The 17849-nt window shown below is 36.6% G+C and overlaps 1 protein-coding gene across 1 annotated transcript in view; it reads left to right on the top strand.

The window, feature by feature from the left end:
- The window catches only part of GLRA3 (glycine receptor alpha 3), a 142979-nt gene that overhangs the window by 110770 nt on the left and 14360 nt on the right, over positions 1-17849 (top strand). The window contains exons 7-8 of the mRNA XM_072625150.1: positions 2342-2556; positions 17591-17737. Coding sequence (XP_072481251.1) covers positions 2342-2556; positions 17591-17737 — 362 coding nt within the window. The remainder of the gene's footprint in view (positions 1-2341; positions 2557-17590; positions 17738-17849) is intronic.

The raw sequence follows: 17849 nt of genomic DNA, 5'->3' as shown, positions 1-17849 counted from the left end.
TTTCCTATAAAAACTTTAGAGGATAAAGAAAAATCATGCTCTGGTTCCTCTCTGTAATGTTGAAACTGACACCAAAGGATCATGCTAGGGGTAAGGCTACATCCTAAAACTTCATTGTCTATTAGTTTTCTTGGTTTTACCATCACTAGAATCTCCATCACAAAATTTTAATTCCCACTTCTATAGATACTGTTTCCATAATTAATATATTTGCAGCTTTATGTGCAACCACCTTTATTTTATTCTACTATGCTATGGAAATGTTTATTTCATAAATGAAAAATAAAATAAATTTTAAAAATAAGTAACACACTGCCCCTAACTTAAGAATATATTAGTATGTAGTCTATGTTTGTACCTTGTGTCATTTTCATTCCTATATTTCTTATTCATGTGTTGTTTTCTTCTTTGTAACCAGAACAAATTGATCTATACCTTTTCTTTTTTCTTCAGATGGGTTTTCTGGGAATAAATGTAGGAAGAGATTTATAGAACAGTTAATTCTCAATTACCAGAAAAACTTGCAATGTTGTTTTATCATTTTCTGTCCCTGAATTCCTATTCTTTCTGGTATCCTTAGGATCAATTTTTCATAAGGGAATTCTTTTTCTCTACCTTGTTCTTTCTCTTCTTACGTCTTTGTTCTATTTTTAATCACAGTGGTAACCATAGAAATGGAAGGGTTTTGAAAATATTTTTGTGACTACTTAATGTTTTATGCCACCTACCTAGTTAAAATATTCTATGAAGAGGTAAGAATTTGCCCCTTCTTATAGAAATCTCCCAGTGACTGGTGGAAGGCGCCTGGGACTGGAAGCAGGAAGACCTTGATTTAAGTCCCATCTCTTCCATCTATTATCTATGTGAGAGTCAGCAGTTCACAATTTCTCTGGGCCCAAGTTTTCCCATTGTAGAGGAATAATATTTGCACTAGCTACCTCCTCAGCAATACTGTCCTAATGTAAGGTGCCATTTTACAAATGGCAAAAAATGTGATGGGTAAAATGGTTCTCTGTTGCACCATCAGTGTTTATAGACCCTCTAGTAGGGGCCAACCTATCTTAAACTTCAACATAGGAGACCTCTAAAATCAATAGCATGGCAAAGAGGCAAACTTAGCCATGTCAGGGAAAACGTCCTAATAACTACTGCTGTATTCAGGGTGGAATGGATTTTCTGGGAAAATAGAGCTCAACTCCTTAACTGGAGGTCTTCAAGAAAAATCTGATTGACTACTATTTCACAATAAAAATTGTCAGTTTTTTTTATTCTTTGTAGGGAAATGGCTTTAAATTGGAATTGATGTCCTTTTCAACTCTGAAGTTCTGTGATTCAGATTCAATAAATTGGGCCAGACCCTGTTTCCCTCCAATAACTCAATTCTTAGATATTTCTGGTCCCCAGTCCACTGAAGACAACGTCTGGTATTGTAGGCTATAGTGAGATAAACCACTTACTCCTTCCATTAACCCTAGGTAGGAGCCACATAATTCCATCTCTCATGCACACACTATCATATGGACATGCATCCCAGCCAACTTCCCATCTTTGCCTACCTCTCACCTAACCTTAATCCAACACATATACTTATACTACAGCTTTCCACTGTGCCCTCCCCCCAAGTTGCTTGACATATTCTCCCAGTAGAACATAAGCTCCTTGAAGTTAAGGACTGTTTCATTTTTGTCTCTGAAGTACAAATACGTAGTCCAGTGCCTATCAAATAATTGGTACTTGATAAATGTTGGTGCAATGAATGGACAATCATTGTCCATTTTATAACTTTGGACCTGGTTCATGCAACTAGCCTCAAGGTGACCCATATTCTTGACCACAGAATTTTACACAAAGGGATACCATCAATTCATCATAAGATCAAAGTTGTCTCATGGCAGCTAATGGCACAATGAACAGAGTGCTGGACCTGAAGAAATTAGTTCATCTTTGGTTCCGTACACTGTGCTACTCTGAGCAAATCAGTTAACCTATGTTTCCCTCAGTTTCCTCAACTGTACAATGGGAATAATGATAGCACCTACCTCAAAGAGTTGTTATGAAAATCAAATTAGATAATCTTTATAAAAAAGCACTTGGTACAATACCTGACACATGGACATGCTATATAAATGCTAGTTCCTTTCCCTTCCCTCATGGCTACTTCCATTTAGAAAATACTGATTCCTTTCCTGTCTTGATATAATGAACAACAGTAATAGGCTATGATACCATGGTTTTATTAGGAGACATGAAAATTATTTCAGATAAGAAAAACCTATTTAATAGTTGATATAACAAAGATATGTTCATGTGAAAATGAATGTGTGTTTTTCATCACCATCAGGAAAGTTCACATGTATAGAAGTACGTTTCCACCTCGAACGACAGATGGGCTACTACCTGATCCAGATGTACATACCTAGTCTCCTGATTGTTATATTGTCATGGGTTTCATTTTGGATTAACATGGATGCAGCTCCAGCCAGGGTAGCTTTGGGGATAACAACTGTACTAACTATGACCACACAAAGTTCAGGATCCAGAGCTTCTCTTCCAAAGGTGAGTAAAGCTGGCATTTTATGGTTGCATATATTACATGAATCATTGGCGATGCTGGAATCATCCTTAGCAGATGGTTCCTCTAACCTTTACTTAACCATGATGTGATATGCTATACATAACACTCCCCAAAATGCATCATACATGCACATGCATGCATGTGCACATACACACACATATACACACACGTGCACACACATAGAAAAAATTGCAATGATTGCAGCATTCTCTCCCAGGTGTACTTAAAAGAGTTTTACCTCAGTTAAATATGATTAGTTGCTTTTTTGTTCCCTGAGGGAATGTCAGTTGACAAACATCAATTTCCGCTTCTACTAACCTGCAGAAAAGGAATATTTCATAGCCTCCCCTACTATTCTTCTCCAGTCTCCTCAATCTTCATCTTCATGTCATCTTCATCACAACAATTGTCTCCATCATCATCAAACTATAAGTATCCATGTAGATATGGCAATGTGTTTGGAATACAGAGTTAATAATTTTTCATGACTGGCATTGTTCTTTTGGAGTAGACAGGGCATAGCATTCTACTCTTACAATCATGTGCATGTTGGTTCGAATTTTCTCATAATATGCAAATGAATGCACTGGAAATGTGTTAATTATTGGTATACTAATTCATGTCCTATATCGCTCACTCTGTCCTTCCAAAATTTAATAGTGGAATATCAGAGTGAAGTCTCATGTTATTAAGATTTCATTATGTTTTCAAAATGTCTTATGTTAACTAGGATTCTATGAAATATTGCTCTGATTATAAATTATAAATCTGCTCATAATTTTAAACTAATGAGCCTTGTCATTTATTTCTATTTTCACAATAATAATGCAGGGCTTCCTTATTATTAGCTGACATAATGATCGTTCCTTTACTAACAAATGTGTACTTTCAATATTAATTTTCCACATGGGCTAATCTGAGAGAAAAGCATGTTTCTTTTAGAAATTTTCACCTAGAAGGAAGGTAGCAAAATTTCTGTCTGGGGAATCAAATTAACTCTTTCTGAGCTTGCTTTCCTGCTACTTGAATTATCTAAAAATTAAAAAAGAAAGTCTAGTTCACCACATCCCAGTATACTGGGTAAGCCTTAGTGGAGAAGCATATCATTTACGTCTGGACAAAGTTCAGTTATGGATTTGAGGTCTTTATTGTATTTAGTATTTGAGTCTTTGGGATTATTCTGAGTTTTTCTCTTTTCTTATATGCATATTGTATATAAATAAAGATGTCATGCACAAATAAATGATACTTCTGATCAACCACGAATACAGAAATGATCATATATTTATTGAGAATTTAATGTGTGTTCAGATACTTTGATGAGATACTAAGGCTTTATGGTCCTTGCCTCAAAGAACTTACAATCTAGTCAAGGAGAGAGAAAACTGACATTCCTGAAGAGCAGTGGTATATAAAGAACAGAGCACAATCAAGAGTTAAATTAACCAGTATAGACTATAAGTTCTCTAGGTGAGGGGTGTAGACAACCAGATCATAGGTCATAAGTTCGAGCTAGAAAGGGCTTTAGAGACTTCATTTTACTGACGAGAAAACTGAGGAAGACAAAAGTTAAGTGACTTGCCCAGGATCATAATGTCTGAGATAGGGTTTAAATTTATACCTTCTTGAGTCTAAGCCCAGGAGTCCATCCACTGCCTCCTAGTTACCTCCTGTGAGAAGGAGAGAATGTTCAATGTAGAAAAAAGAAAAAAAAGAAAAAGTTTTAGTGTGGATAAGATAGTTGTCATGAAATATGTTGAGAGCTATCATGGATAAAGACAGTTCCATATTCAAAATCCCCCAGACATTTCAAGGAGGCAGATTTCAATTCAAAATGAGGAAGGACTGCACAGCAAGTACAGGTTTGGATCCAAGGCTGTAGAACTGGTCAACTTTCCCTAAGCCACTGGCTGTTAAAATCCTCCTCTATCCCCAAACCTTGCACAACTGTGGTAAAAACCATGAATTGTTAGATTTGTGACATGAAGGCATGACATGACATGGCATCTGGCATGTGGAAAATAAAGGCTGGGAAAACAGCAAACTGGAAGAAGACAGATCTACTACTAAGGGAAGCTGACTTCTCTGAGAATAACTGCCATAAACTATATTAACATAATAATAACAGCTAGCCTCTATAGAGCACCATCGAGTTTTATAAGGGGCTTTATAGACATCTTACTGGACCTTACAACCACCTTGTGAAATGAAGGCAATGTCATTACTTGCACTTCACAGATGAATAAATTGAAGCCAAGAAGGTTTTCATAACCAGAGGATTTTTCGCTTGATCCTGGAGGCAAGTAGGAGTCACTAGAATTTATTGAAGCAGAGGGTGATACCATCAGATGTAAACTTTAGGAAGGTCATTTTGACAGTTGGATGGAAGATAGTCTTGAATGTGGAGTGACTTGAGGCAAGCTTAATATTTTTGTTGTTCAGTCATTTCAGTCATGTCCAACTTTTCACGACCCATTTGGAGTTTTCTTGGCAAAGGTACTAGAGTGGTTTGCCTTTTCCTTCTCTAGCTCATTTTATAGATGAAGAAACTGAGGCAAATAGGATTAAGTGACTTACTCAGAGTCACATAGCTAGTAAGAGTCTGAGGCCACATTTGAACTTAGGAATATGATTCTTCCTGATTCCCAGCCCAGAAGGCTATCCACTGTGCCACCTAGCTGCCCTAAGTCTAATGAATATGCATCATAAAGATATGCTGTATTAGGGATTATGTCATATTATGTTGTATTAGGGATCTATATATGTATATGTGTTGTATTAGGGATCTGTAGATGGGTAGGGAGAATAGTGAGATAGAGATATGGCACATGGGAGGGTTAAATAATATGATTCTTGAATCAATGTTACAAGAGACAGTATTAGAAAAGAATAATGAGCTTAATTTGTCTTGCTCTTTCCTCTTGGGCATCTGTTTCTACTTTGGCTTATGCTCTGATTACTTCTCCTAGCATAATTAAGACTGCTAGTGATGGCTATGGATAGTAGTATGATGAATATGCTCTGACTACCAGGGCCTAATCTTCTCTATCTACTTCAGTGACCATAATGCACCAGTGACAATGCAGGTCAGTTATCTCCATGTCATTATAGATTTTAACCTTTAAATTAATTTTTAATTTTAAATTAAATCAAGATTATATGATTCTATATGAAGGCTCTAGTTGTATTATACCAAGATAATAAACTAAAAGGAAGAATGTTATTGGTTAGAGGGCAATCTGAGAGTCAAGCATCTGTCCTTAATCTTTGTGTGCTCCCAGATAATTCTCTAAGATTATAATTTTCAGAGTACACACAATTTCACATTAGTAAAGGGCGTTTCTTCATTGATAGCTATACTGATAATATCTGGAAAAAAATAAATATAACAAAACAACTAAAAAGTGAAAAATTAAACCTTGTCCCCATATTTTATGTCTGTGATATATAGTATACAGTCACAGGATTAAAGATTTAAATATGAAAAAAGTCACCTTCAGTCAATTTAATTGTTTCTTTTCACAATACCCCCCTAAATCAACTGACTATTTGATTATCATCTATGTGCAGCCATATTCCCAACCAGAAATTGCCTTTGATAGACTGTCACTGTTGTTGGTTCAGATTCAATTTGATAAAGCAATTTGCAATCTGAGGTGAGTGTATCTTTCATCTTATACCATATTAGTTTGTAAATACTGATAGGTCTGAAAAGCAAGAAGGAAAAAACAATAGAGTGAGTGACTATGGTTGGAAATAAGCTTATGGTAGAACAGTGACAGAAGCATAGGTGGGAGGGGGGAATATGTAAGGAGAGGGCAGGAAAGAAGAGGCAGAGAAGGAAGAGGAAAGAGGGAGGGAAGAAGGGGGAGAGAAAAAGAAAGAGATGGGAGAAAGGGTAGAAGAGAGAGGGAGAGAGATAAAGATAGGGACAGGGACAGGGAGAGAGATACAAGTCAATTATAAATCTATGTGTATCCAGTCTCATACTTAATAGATTTTGAAGTGCTATTAATATTAATAGAGTGCTAAGAGATGTCAGTGAGATTCATAGACTGGGTCTAAGAGGGAAAGAAAAAGCTGACACCTTCTGAATTTGCTTTTCAGTTTCCTCAAGGTGAAAGATAAATGTAGAGAAGCAGAAGTCAACCAAAGAATAGTATAGCATGTGTTCAAATATTTAGGCTACGAATTATGCCATCCCGGAGTCATAAAACACAGAGCTGAAAGGGACCTTAGAGATCACGTAATTCATCCATCTCATTTTAAAGATGAGAAAACTGAGATCCAGTTATTAAGTGGATTGTCCAAGGTCAGTCACACAATTAATGGCAGAGTACAAATTTTAAAAAGTCACTGGATTCTTTCCCAGTCAAACACTGCTTCTCTTATATCACATTGTTTGTATTTCTGACAAATAAAATAATTTTCTTCAAAAAGAACCATTTTTAGTACAGAATATTGATGGGTAAACTAGGAAATGTTTTAACAACTGCCTCTCTGACAGAAAGTGTATGCATGAGCCCCTAATAAGTTTAATCTTCATTAACATTTTCTCCATCACTGTTAAGTCTAGATAAACAAACAAATGATAAATCAAGCCCTGAATTTCCAAGGTGTAAATGCTTACCCTGAAAATTTAATAATCATTTCTTGAGAGCCTCTAAGAGTTGGGTCCAGTACACCATTGTATTCACAAGCAGCTTGGCACATAAAATAGAGTGGTTGGCCTGAAGTCAGGAAGACCCATGTTCAAATTCCACCTCTGAAAGTTCCTAAGAGTATGTCCTTAGGCAGGTCAGTGGGCTGTGATTCACAATATTGGAGGAAATCCTGAAACCAGGAGTTTTCACACTAAGGAATTCATAGAACCATCAAAATGACTTATTACTAGTTTAAAAAAACAACAACACAGCAGTCTCTCAGGGGAACAGATTAGGAAGACAATATAGAGAAACAAAGTAACTTAGCAGACTAGTATCCCATAAGCCCAGACTCCAGCTCTTGGGGAAAGGACACACTATTTGACAACTTCTGAGAAGACTGAAACAGATACTTTATTGCATCTATACCCCAAAGGGATCCAAAAAAGACAGAAAGGGTCCATACATGCAAAAATATTTCCAGCAACTATTATTGACTGGGAAATAACTATAAATAAAAGGAGTGTCCTTTAGGGAATGGCTGAACAAATTGTGTCATATGAATGCAATGGAATATTATTGTACCTTAAGAAATAATAAAGGGGATGAAAAAACTTGGGAAAGCTTGTAGGAACTATGGAAGAGGGAAGTGAGTAGAGCCAAGAGAACAAATTATGCTGTAACAACATTGTAAAGACAAACAACTTTTGAAGATCTTTGCTAAATAAGATGACTGACCATGATTCTGAAATGATGAAGAGCTATGTTTCCTACCTCTTGACAAAGAAGTGTTGAACTAGATATGCAGAAATAGGCATTTGCTTGTTTATTCCTTGTTTGTCTTTCATTCTCCAAGAGGACCACTGAGACCAGGAAGGTGGTGTCCTGACTTGCCAGTGAATAGGATCTAAGTGAGGACATGCAGAATGACACATAAACTATTGGAAAGGGACACTGTAGGAGTTTGTTTTGCTTGACTTTGTTACGTGAGGTTTGTTTTTCTCTCTCTTAGTGGGGAAAGAGAGAAAACAGATTTTGTTTTTTTAGAGAATTCAGATCTTTCAAGTATACACATATTTAATTCAGATTTCTTAGGAAAGTACCATCTGCAGTTTCATAGTATTCCTTATAAACCTGAAATGGAATACATGTGCTGTAGCTACCAGGGATGAATCTCAAGGTTCTCTAAAGCCCATGCTCTTAGTCATCTCTTGTCTAGTGCTCTCAAAGTGCCCTTTCCCCACTGACCATTCCAACACAAACTTTGTATCTTAATATCAGCTTTTTTTAGATTTATTTTTAAATTTCTACAAGATTTTGAGTTCCAAATGTTCTCCCCATCCACCCACCCAAAAGCAGTATGCATTCTGATAACTCCTTCCCCCAATCTTCCCCCTCTTCTATCACACCTCTCCCTTATCTTATCCCCATGCCCTCTATTTCCTTATAGGGCAAGATAGATTTCTATACCCCATTGGCTGTATGTCTTATTTCCCAGTTGCATACAAAAACAATTTTTAACATTCATTTTTAAAACTTTGAGTTCCAACTTCTCTCCCTTCCTCCCTCCCCACCCATCCCCACTGAGAAGGCAAGTAATTCAATATATGTTATACATGTGTAGTTATGCAGAAGATTTCCATAAAAGTCATGTGAAAAATTATATTTCCCTCTATCCTATCCTACCCCCCATTTTTCTATTCTTTCTTTTGATCTTATTCCTCCTTAAAAGTGTTTATTTCTAATTACCCCCCTTCTCATTTGCCCTCCCTTCTATCATCCCCACCATACCCAACTTAGACACATCTCCTCTACTTTCCTGTAGTGTAAGAAAGATTTTCATTTCAAATTGAGTGTGCATGTTATTCCCTTCTTAAGCCAAATGTGATGAAAGTAATGTTCACTTTTTCCTTCTCACCTCCCTCCTCTTCTCCATTGAAAAAGCATTTTATTGCTTTTTATGTGAGATAATTTGCCCCATTCTATTTCTCCCTTTCTCCTCTCAATATATTCCTCTCTCACCCCTTAATTTTATATTTTTTACATATCATCCCTTCCTATTCAACTCACCCTGTGCCCTCTGTCCATATATGTGCATGTGTGTTGTGTGTGTGTGTTTAATCCCTCCAACCACCCAAACACTGAGAAAAATCTCGAGTTATAAATATTATCTTTCCATGTAGAAATGTAAACAGTTCAAATTTACTAAGTCCCTTATGATTTCTCTTTCCTGGTTACCTTTTCAGCTTTTCTTGATTCTTATGTTTGAAAATCAAATTTTCCATTCAGCCTTGGTCTTTTCATCAAGAATGCTTGAAAGTCTTCTATTTCATTTAATAACCATTTTTCCCTGAAGTATTATACTCAGTTTTTCTGGGTAGATAATTAGTTTTAATCCTAGCTCCTTTGACTTGTGGAATATTATATTCCAAGACCTGTGATCTCTTAATGTAGAAGCTGTTAGATCTTGTGTTATCCTAATTGTAGTTCCACAATACTTGAATTGTTTTATTCTGACTGCTTGCAATATTTTCTCCTTGGCCTGAGAGCTCTGAAATTTGGCTAAAATATTCCTAGGAGTTTTCCTTTTGGGATCTCTTTCAGGAGGTGGATTCTTTCAATATTTATTTTACCCTCTGGTCCTAGGATATCAGGGCAGTTTTCCTTGATAATTTCTTAAAAGATGATATCGAAACTCCTTTATTGATCATGACTTTCAGGGAGTCTAATAATTTTTTAATTGTCTCTCCTGGATCTATTTTCCAGGTCAGTTGCTTTTCCAATGAGATATTTCACATTGTGTGCTATTTTTTCATTCTTTTGGTTTGTCTCATAATTTCTTGATCTTTCATAAAGTTAGTAGCTTCCATCTGCTCCATTCTAATCTTTAAGGAATTATTTTCTTCAAAGAGCTTTTGAACCTCCTTTACCATCTAGCCAATTTTGCTTTTTAGGGCATTCTTCTCATTGGCTTTTTGGATCTCTTTCTTCATTTGGGCTAGTCTATATTTTAAACTGTTATTTTCTTCAGCATTTTTTGGGTCTCCTTTAGCAAACAGTTGAGTTGTTTTTTATAATTTTCTTGCATCACTCTCATTTCTCTTCCCAATTTCTGCTCTCCTTCTCTTACTTGATTTTCAAAATCCTTTTTGAGCTCTTCTATGACCTGAGATCAATTCATATTTTTCTTGGAGATTTTGGATGAAGGAGCTTTGACTTTGTTGTCTTCTGTTTGCATGTTTTTGTCTTCCTTGTCACCAAAATAAGATCCTATAGTCTGATTCTTTTTCTAGTCTTTGCTCATTTCCTCAAGGAAATGACTTTTGAGCTCTTTGTCAAAATAGATCTCTGCTTCCAGTGAGGGTGGGAGGTGTACTGTCAGCCACTTGATTACCCCACAGTCTGTGGGCATAGAGCTCCAGGAACAGTTGCTGCTACTGCCCCTGCTGCTGCTGTGGCTGCCATGGGTTCCCCCATCCCCTCCTTCCTATGTTACCCTGGGGCTGGGGCTAGACCTCTCCACTCTCCCACAGGGGTCCCACAGGCTCTTTCCACTGACCTTCCAATTTCTCCTCAGCATTTTGGGGATGGGAAGTCTGGAAACTGCTACAGGTGCAAGAGATTCGGTCTCCCAGAGGCCTACTCAGGTCTTATTTGTGCTAGCACAGCCCATACTGGACTATGCCCTGCCCCCAATATGGTGCCATAGACACTTCCTGCTGACCTTCCAGGCTGTTTTGGGCTAAATATTTGCTTCATTCCATCATTCTGTGAATTCTGCCACTCCAGAATTTGTTTAGAACCATTTTTTACAGGTATTTGGCTGAGTTTGTGGGGAAAGTGCTAACAAGTCAGTACTGCTACTCTGCCATCTTGGCTCTGGCCCTCTTAGCATCAGCTTTTTAAAAAAATTATAATTTGTCTTTGCTCTGATCCTCCTCACTTGTAAGTAGCATCAGTTCTTGAATAAGGCATGAAACAAACAGAAGACAGCAAATACTTCTCCAGAAATGTTACAAAATGGAAAAGCCCTTCTCTGTGTCATGGATTAGAAGATATTGAATTTAATTTTTGCAATAAAGACTTTGTCAAATGGCATAAAAGAGAGAAGGAAAGAGAATTTTGCTAAGGTGCTAACCTGAAAGCAAAATCCTACAGCTCCATCATCAACCAAGGAAGGAATTTAACTCTTCTACACATTAGAGAGACAGCATGATATAATGGATAGAGTGTGGATGCAGTGCAGATATCAGCTCTGACACCCAGTGTGGGACCAAAAGCAAGTTGCTCAACTTCTGTGATCCTCAGGCAATTGTTTAAGACTAGAAAGTATAAATGGACTGTGATCTGCATGAGTAGATAACAAAATTACAAGTCCTTGATGTAACTTAGGTCAGTAGCTGAGAAACAATGATGGATCTTTTTATATATTACTAATAGAACTCAACAGAAAGGGATAGAAAAAGAAATTAAACCCAATTAACTCTAGTACATAGAAAATATTTGAGAGTTTATCTACCAAGATACACACTGGAACAACTGCTAGTTGGGTAGCACAACACATTATTTACAGAAAAACAGACCATCTTAAGAAAAATCAGATTTGTTCTACTTGCTTCCAGAGGGCAAAACTAGTAGCCAAGGGTTTTAGCAATTACCTCTAGTTTTCAGCAGCAAGTAAGGAGAAATTTCTTAATAATTGGAACTATTTAAAAGCACAATGAGCTACTTTAGGGAATAGTCCTCACCCTGTCCCTGTTAAAGGTCTCTGAGCAACAAGTAAACAGCATCCAGTAAAGTAGACTCAGATAATTCTACCTTGCATCTACTGCCCTACTTGGTTCCAACTCAATCAAACAAGATGGCTTCATGATGAGTAGCCCCTGGTATCTCATGCCTCTTCTCCCCCATTCCTGCTTTCCTGCATTTCATGTGATATCTTCCCCCTTAAATTGTGAGCTCATTGAGGGCAAGGATTACCTTTTTTTTATTAATCATATCCCCAGTGCTTAGTATCCGACAAGTTGTAGGTGCTTGATAAATGTTTATTGGATTGGATTAGATGGCCCATGGAGATACCAGAGAATATGAATTTCTATTAAGATATGGGTTTGATTACATGGCTTCTTTCAACTCTGAAATTACATGATTTTCCAAGTAGTTGCCAAAAGTATATTTTTTTAACACAAGCTGTAGAAAAGCTTTAGATACATAGATATATGGACATTATTTGTTGTAGTGAAAACCACACCAGATTTGGGAGTAAAAATAGGGGTTTCAATTCTCATTCTGCCACTTACTATCTCTATGACTGGAACAAAGTCTCAACCTCTCTGGAGGCATAACTTTAGCCTCAATTTAGGGATGCAATCCCTAGGTCCTTTCTGGCTCTGAACCTCATGATCCCACCTGACAGTATATCCCACTTAAGAAGTGCTCTAGCATAGACTAAGGGAAGTTTGAGGTTTAATAATCTAATGTACTTTATGTTCTTGCCTACAGTATTTTGGCTTTTCTGAAATCAATTATTCACCACTCTTGGCTAGCACTAAATTCACAAAGGACAATGTAGCTATAATGAGGGGGAAAGTCATTATAAAATACAAGTACTGTTGAGAATTTATGTATGTGATTAAGCTTTGTATTTGTTTGTGATTACCAATAAATGCCTCATTTTCTTCTGTATCCCCCAAAGTGTTTTGTACAATGCCTTGTGCATCACAGGAGCTGAACAAATATTGGTTTGTTTTATCTGCCTGCTTTGAGCTTCCAGAAAAATCCCTTCTCCAATTCTTCCTCATGTTGTGGAGGAGACCCTGGAGTCCCATACATTGCCCAAGTTATGTTACTAGGGACAAAATATGTACCTCTCATCTCAAGAGCAATCTAACTCAGTGTGAATTGTTTTGACAGCAGAAACTCATGAAGCCATCTACAAACATGTAGTGTTGCAACCTGTATCTATTGTGAAAAGAATCATGGTACTGTAGAAAGAGTCCTAGATTTGGAGTCAGAGAACCCAGGTGCCAATCCTGATTCTACCATTTAATATCTGTATGATGCTGAGCAAGTAATCTTAGTTTCTTTTTTACAAAAGTTTATATTTTAACAAATATTTATCGAGCAACTACTATATACCAGCCATTGTGCTAAGGTCTTTACAAATATTATCTCAATTTATCTTTACAATAATCCTGGGAGGCAGATCCTATTATTATTCTAATTTTACAGATAAGCAAAATGAGACAGATAAGCTAAATGTCTTGCCAGGGTCACACAGTTAGTAAGTATCTGAAGTTGAATTTGAACTCAGGTCTTCTGATTCAAATCTAGTGCTCTTTATGCACTGTGCTACTGAACTGCTCTTAAAATAAAAGAGTTGGACTAGACAACCTTCAAGACTGCTCCCTGCTCTAGGTCTACAATCGTATATGATCCTAGGCTAAGTGATGAAAAGTTAAGAAAGTATAACTATATTTTAACATAGCATCTCCACAGGATAAGTAGGAAAATATAGTTTAGAAAGTGTATGTGAGGTCTTTAATTCTCTGTGGCTCCATTTGTTGCCATTCCAAGTCAATGCAGGCAGATTGCTCCTTCAGGAGCAATGCAAATGGGGACTCCCAAATGACTTGAAATACAACTTTTAACTTCTGATTTGAGACAAAAGTTTCTTTTTGCACTGCTCATGGGCCTTTGAAAATTTCAAATCACTTTGCAATGAACCAGATGTCTCTGGGTAGACCTATTAGATTAAGTAACATTTCCATTCAGAACAGACAGTGCCATTTATACTCAAGTGTAGTAACATTCACACAACCACTTTTGAGTCATTTTCTCCAAGGGGTATTGATGTTCATTCAGGGACTGAATTAATCTTTTATAACTATATTACTGTGGGTAGAGAGTTCATTTGAAAGGAATGGTATTTATTTTGTGTCACAGGTAACTGGGCACAGTTGTGTTGGCATTGCACAGTATAACAAGGGGGTTTTGTTATAATGTATTGAAAACACTATTAGTAAACAAGATTTCCCCACATTTGTTACTGTAATCTGTCTCTAGATAACTTTCCCTCACTGTTCAATACATCACAATTTACCCCTTCATCACACCCTTGTCTTTATACTTGAAAACCACTAGTCCTTTCCAACTGCTTCTTGTTCTGTCAATCTAGTCTAATGTATTCTAGCCTCACTTTCCTACTGTACAGTCTTAACTCCTTTGTTGACCAATTGTTATTCACTGATTTCATTGGATCATCCCTCTTCTATCTTCCAAACACGGGTGTGTCCTGATACCCCTTCCTGGGCCTTCTTTCTCTACATTATCTTAATGGTTTCATCTGGTTCTATGGGTTAAATCATTATCTCAATACAGAAAATTTCCAAATACCTCTTTTCTCACTCTGGGATTCTAACTTTCCATCACCAACTTCTTTTTTGTTCTATCACCATCTGAAACTATCATGTCTAAAACCAAACTCATTATTTCTTTTCCCTGTTCTGCTCCTTCTGTAAACTACCCTGTTTCTCTGGAGGACAGCATGATCCTTCCAGTCATATAGCCTCCATGTCATCTTTGCTGCTTCCTTCTCATCTAATAGGTCAAAAGTTTTTATTCAACCTGCCTCTACACCACCATTTGCACCCAATTTCTACTCTCCACTTACACAGTCCTATCTCATACCTCTCTTCCCTGGGACAATTGAAAGAGGAAACTGTTTCTGATCTATTTTCTTTTCTATCCATCCTCCATAAAACTACCAATATTACTTTTCATTTCATTTACCTTTATTTATTTATTACAAAATTACTAAGTAATAGATTCATCAATATCACTACCTTTCTTAAAAGTCTAATACCCTTAGGGTAACACACAGACCCCACATTTGGCATTTATAACATTTTAAAATCTGGCTGTCACCTACCTTTCCAGATATTTCATATTATTCCCTTTTATACATACACACACACACACACACACACACGCATGCATTATTCCAAAGAAATGAGCATACTTGTTTCCCCAATTTGATATTCTATCTCTTATTTCCATGTCTTTGTACAGCCAACCCTTCATACCAGGAATACACTCCTTTCTCATCTTTGCTTCTTGGCATCTTTGACTTCTTTTAAGGTTTGGATAATGCGCCAATCAAACAAGAAAGTATTTATTATGTACCTACTATGTACCAGAAGCTCTCCTGTGGACTTGTCATACAATAATAAAAAAATAGCACCTGCCCACAGGGAGTTTGTTCTGTTGTCTTTTGTTTCTTGAGAGACAACATGGCATATATATATAATACAAAATAAATACAAGCACTTGTGGTATGACTGGATAAATTACAGAATAAGACTATATAGAAATACTATTGTGCTATAATAAATGAAGGAAGAGATGGTTTCAGATAAACCTGAGAGGACATATGGATTGATTCAGAGGAGACAGTATAGAACTAGAAGAATAATTTATATCAACATGATAAAAATGACTATTTTTGAAAGACATAAGAACTTTCATCAACCCAGTTATCAACCACAATTCTGGAGAATATATGATGAACAATGTTGTCAACCTCCTGACAGACAGGTGATGTATTAATATACAGAAGGAGACATATGTATTTGGACGTGACCAAAATAAGAATTTGTTCTGTTTGACTGCATATTTGTTTTGAAATTTTTGCTTCTACTTTTTCTTTTATCCAATGGGGAGTGGGGAAAAATACTTGATGATTGAAAAAAGATAAGGCAATTTGCTCACAATGGGTCCTTGAAACCTTTCTCGAAGTCCCAATTGGTGGTGGTCTCTCCTTCCTTGAATTACATTTTATTTACTTAGTGATGCAGATATTGAATCCTCTTGACCTCCCTTTACAGGTAGGGGCTATTTCATTTCTGCCTTTATATTCCTAGTGTATTAAACATAGTAGGTCCTTTAAAAGTTTTATTGAAATGAACTGAATAGTCCATATCATGAAGGGTTATACCTCTACAGAGAAGAGTGCTGCTTGTTCTATGTCTATCTGAGTACTTAAGGACAGCAAGCACAGAATAGTAAGTATATTTGAAAAGAAGAGAAAATTTCTCTACTTCCTGTTAAAAGAAAGAATTACTACTTATTTGAAATTTGCTAGAGTTCAGCAGTTGCCATAGTGATACAAGGAAGGACAAGTAATGTTATATCTCCCTTATGTACTTATCATGTATTAAAATACAAAATGTTGCAGTTGGATGAGACCTTAGAGATCATCTAGGACAAGGGTTGATAATCTGGGGTCCCGTAGATAGCTTACAGATGGTCCATGAATTTGAATGACTAAAAATTACATTTTCCATACAATTGTTTCCCTTTTCATTTATTTAAAAACATTATTCTAAAAAGGGGTCCATGATGCAGAAAAGATTAACAAACTCTGATCTAGTTCAACTCTTTTATTTTATTTATGAGGAAAGTGAAGACAGGAGAAGTAAAGTAACTTGACCATTTTTGTGTATTACTGGTAGCTGTCTTATCTTACTAGACTGAGTTCCATGAAGGAGAGGAAGAAGGAAAGGATTAGTATATTCCCACTATATGCAAGGCATTGTGGTAAGCACTACTGTTATCCTTAATTTACATTTAAGGAAATTGAGGCACAAAAGTTAAGTGAATTTCCCAGGATCACACAGTTAATAAGTTTCTGAGGCCAAAATTAAACTCAAGTCTTCCACACTCCAGACTCAGTGCTGCCAGCTGCCTGAAGGCAGCGGCTATCATCTTTTTTTTAAATCTCCCTGACACCTTGGGCAGTGCCTTACATAAAGTAGGAACTTAATAAATGTTTGTAGATTGGATTCTAGATTCTACTGTCATATGGCAACTGTTAATTTACCATTTCAGTTCATTCTGCCTTTTTCACCTGAAAGTGTTAATGCAGCCTCAGAGTATCCCAATTACTCCTCCAGAAGATATTAGACAGTAGAAATATCTGGTTGGAGAAAATGGGAGAATTGTAGCACCCACATCATACACACATTTCAATTTTAGTCCCACGTCTCATGTACTAAACTTTCTGAAAGCAAAATCACATTTCATTACATTTTTTTCTCTTTTATGTAGGTGGTTAATTTGGAATCAAATTCTAAGTACAATGTAAACAAGAGAAAAGGAGGATCATCTAGTATTTGAAAAGCTTTGTATGGTAAAGTTCCAGAAACAGTCCTTTTTTAAAAAGTTTTTAAAAGTTTACTCTTTTATTTTACAGGAAACTGTCTGGTATTTAGGTGATGGAATCCAACAAACACCTCCCACCCCATTCTTTCTTTTTCTTGGAGATAACACTCCAAGTCACCTAGTCAATCTCTTGCCTTTTCCTTGTTCCCAGGTCTCCTATGTCAAAGCCATTGACATCTGGATGGCAGTGTGTCTCCTCTTCGTGTTTTCAGCACTCCTAGAGTATGCTGCTGTCAATTTTGTATCGAGGCAACATAAGGAACTATTGCGATTCCGTCGGAAACGAAAGAAGAACAAGGTAGGATGTGAACATATTATAAATCTGGAAAGATACTGATTTTGTAGCCTTAGAGAAGGAAAATAACCTGATAGGAAGATAAACACGCTACCATTGCTTTGGTGTTTTGTAA

The sequence above is a fragment of the Notamacropus eugenii genome, chromosome 7, assembly GCF_028372415.1.
Source record: "Notamacropus eugenii isolate mMacEug1 chromosome 7, mMacEug1.pri_v2, whole genome shotgun sequence".
In the NCBI taxonomy this organism is placed as follows: Eukaryota; Metazoa; Chordata; class Mammalia; order Diprotodontia; family Macropodidae; genus Notamacropus; species Notamacropus eugenii.
This window is presented reverse-complemented; position numbering and strand designations above follow the sequence as displayed.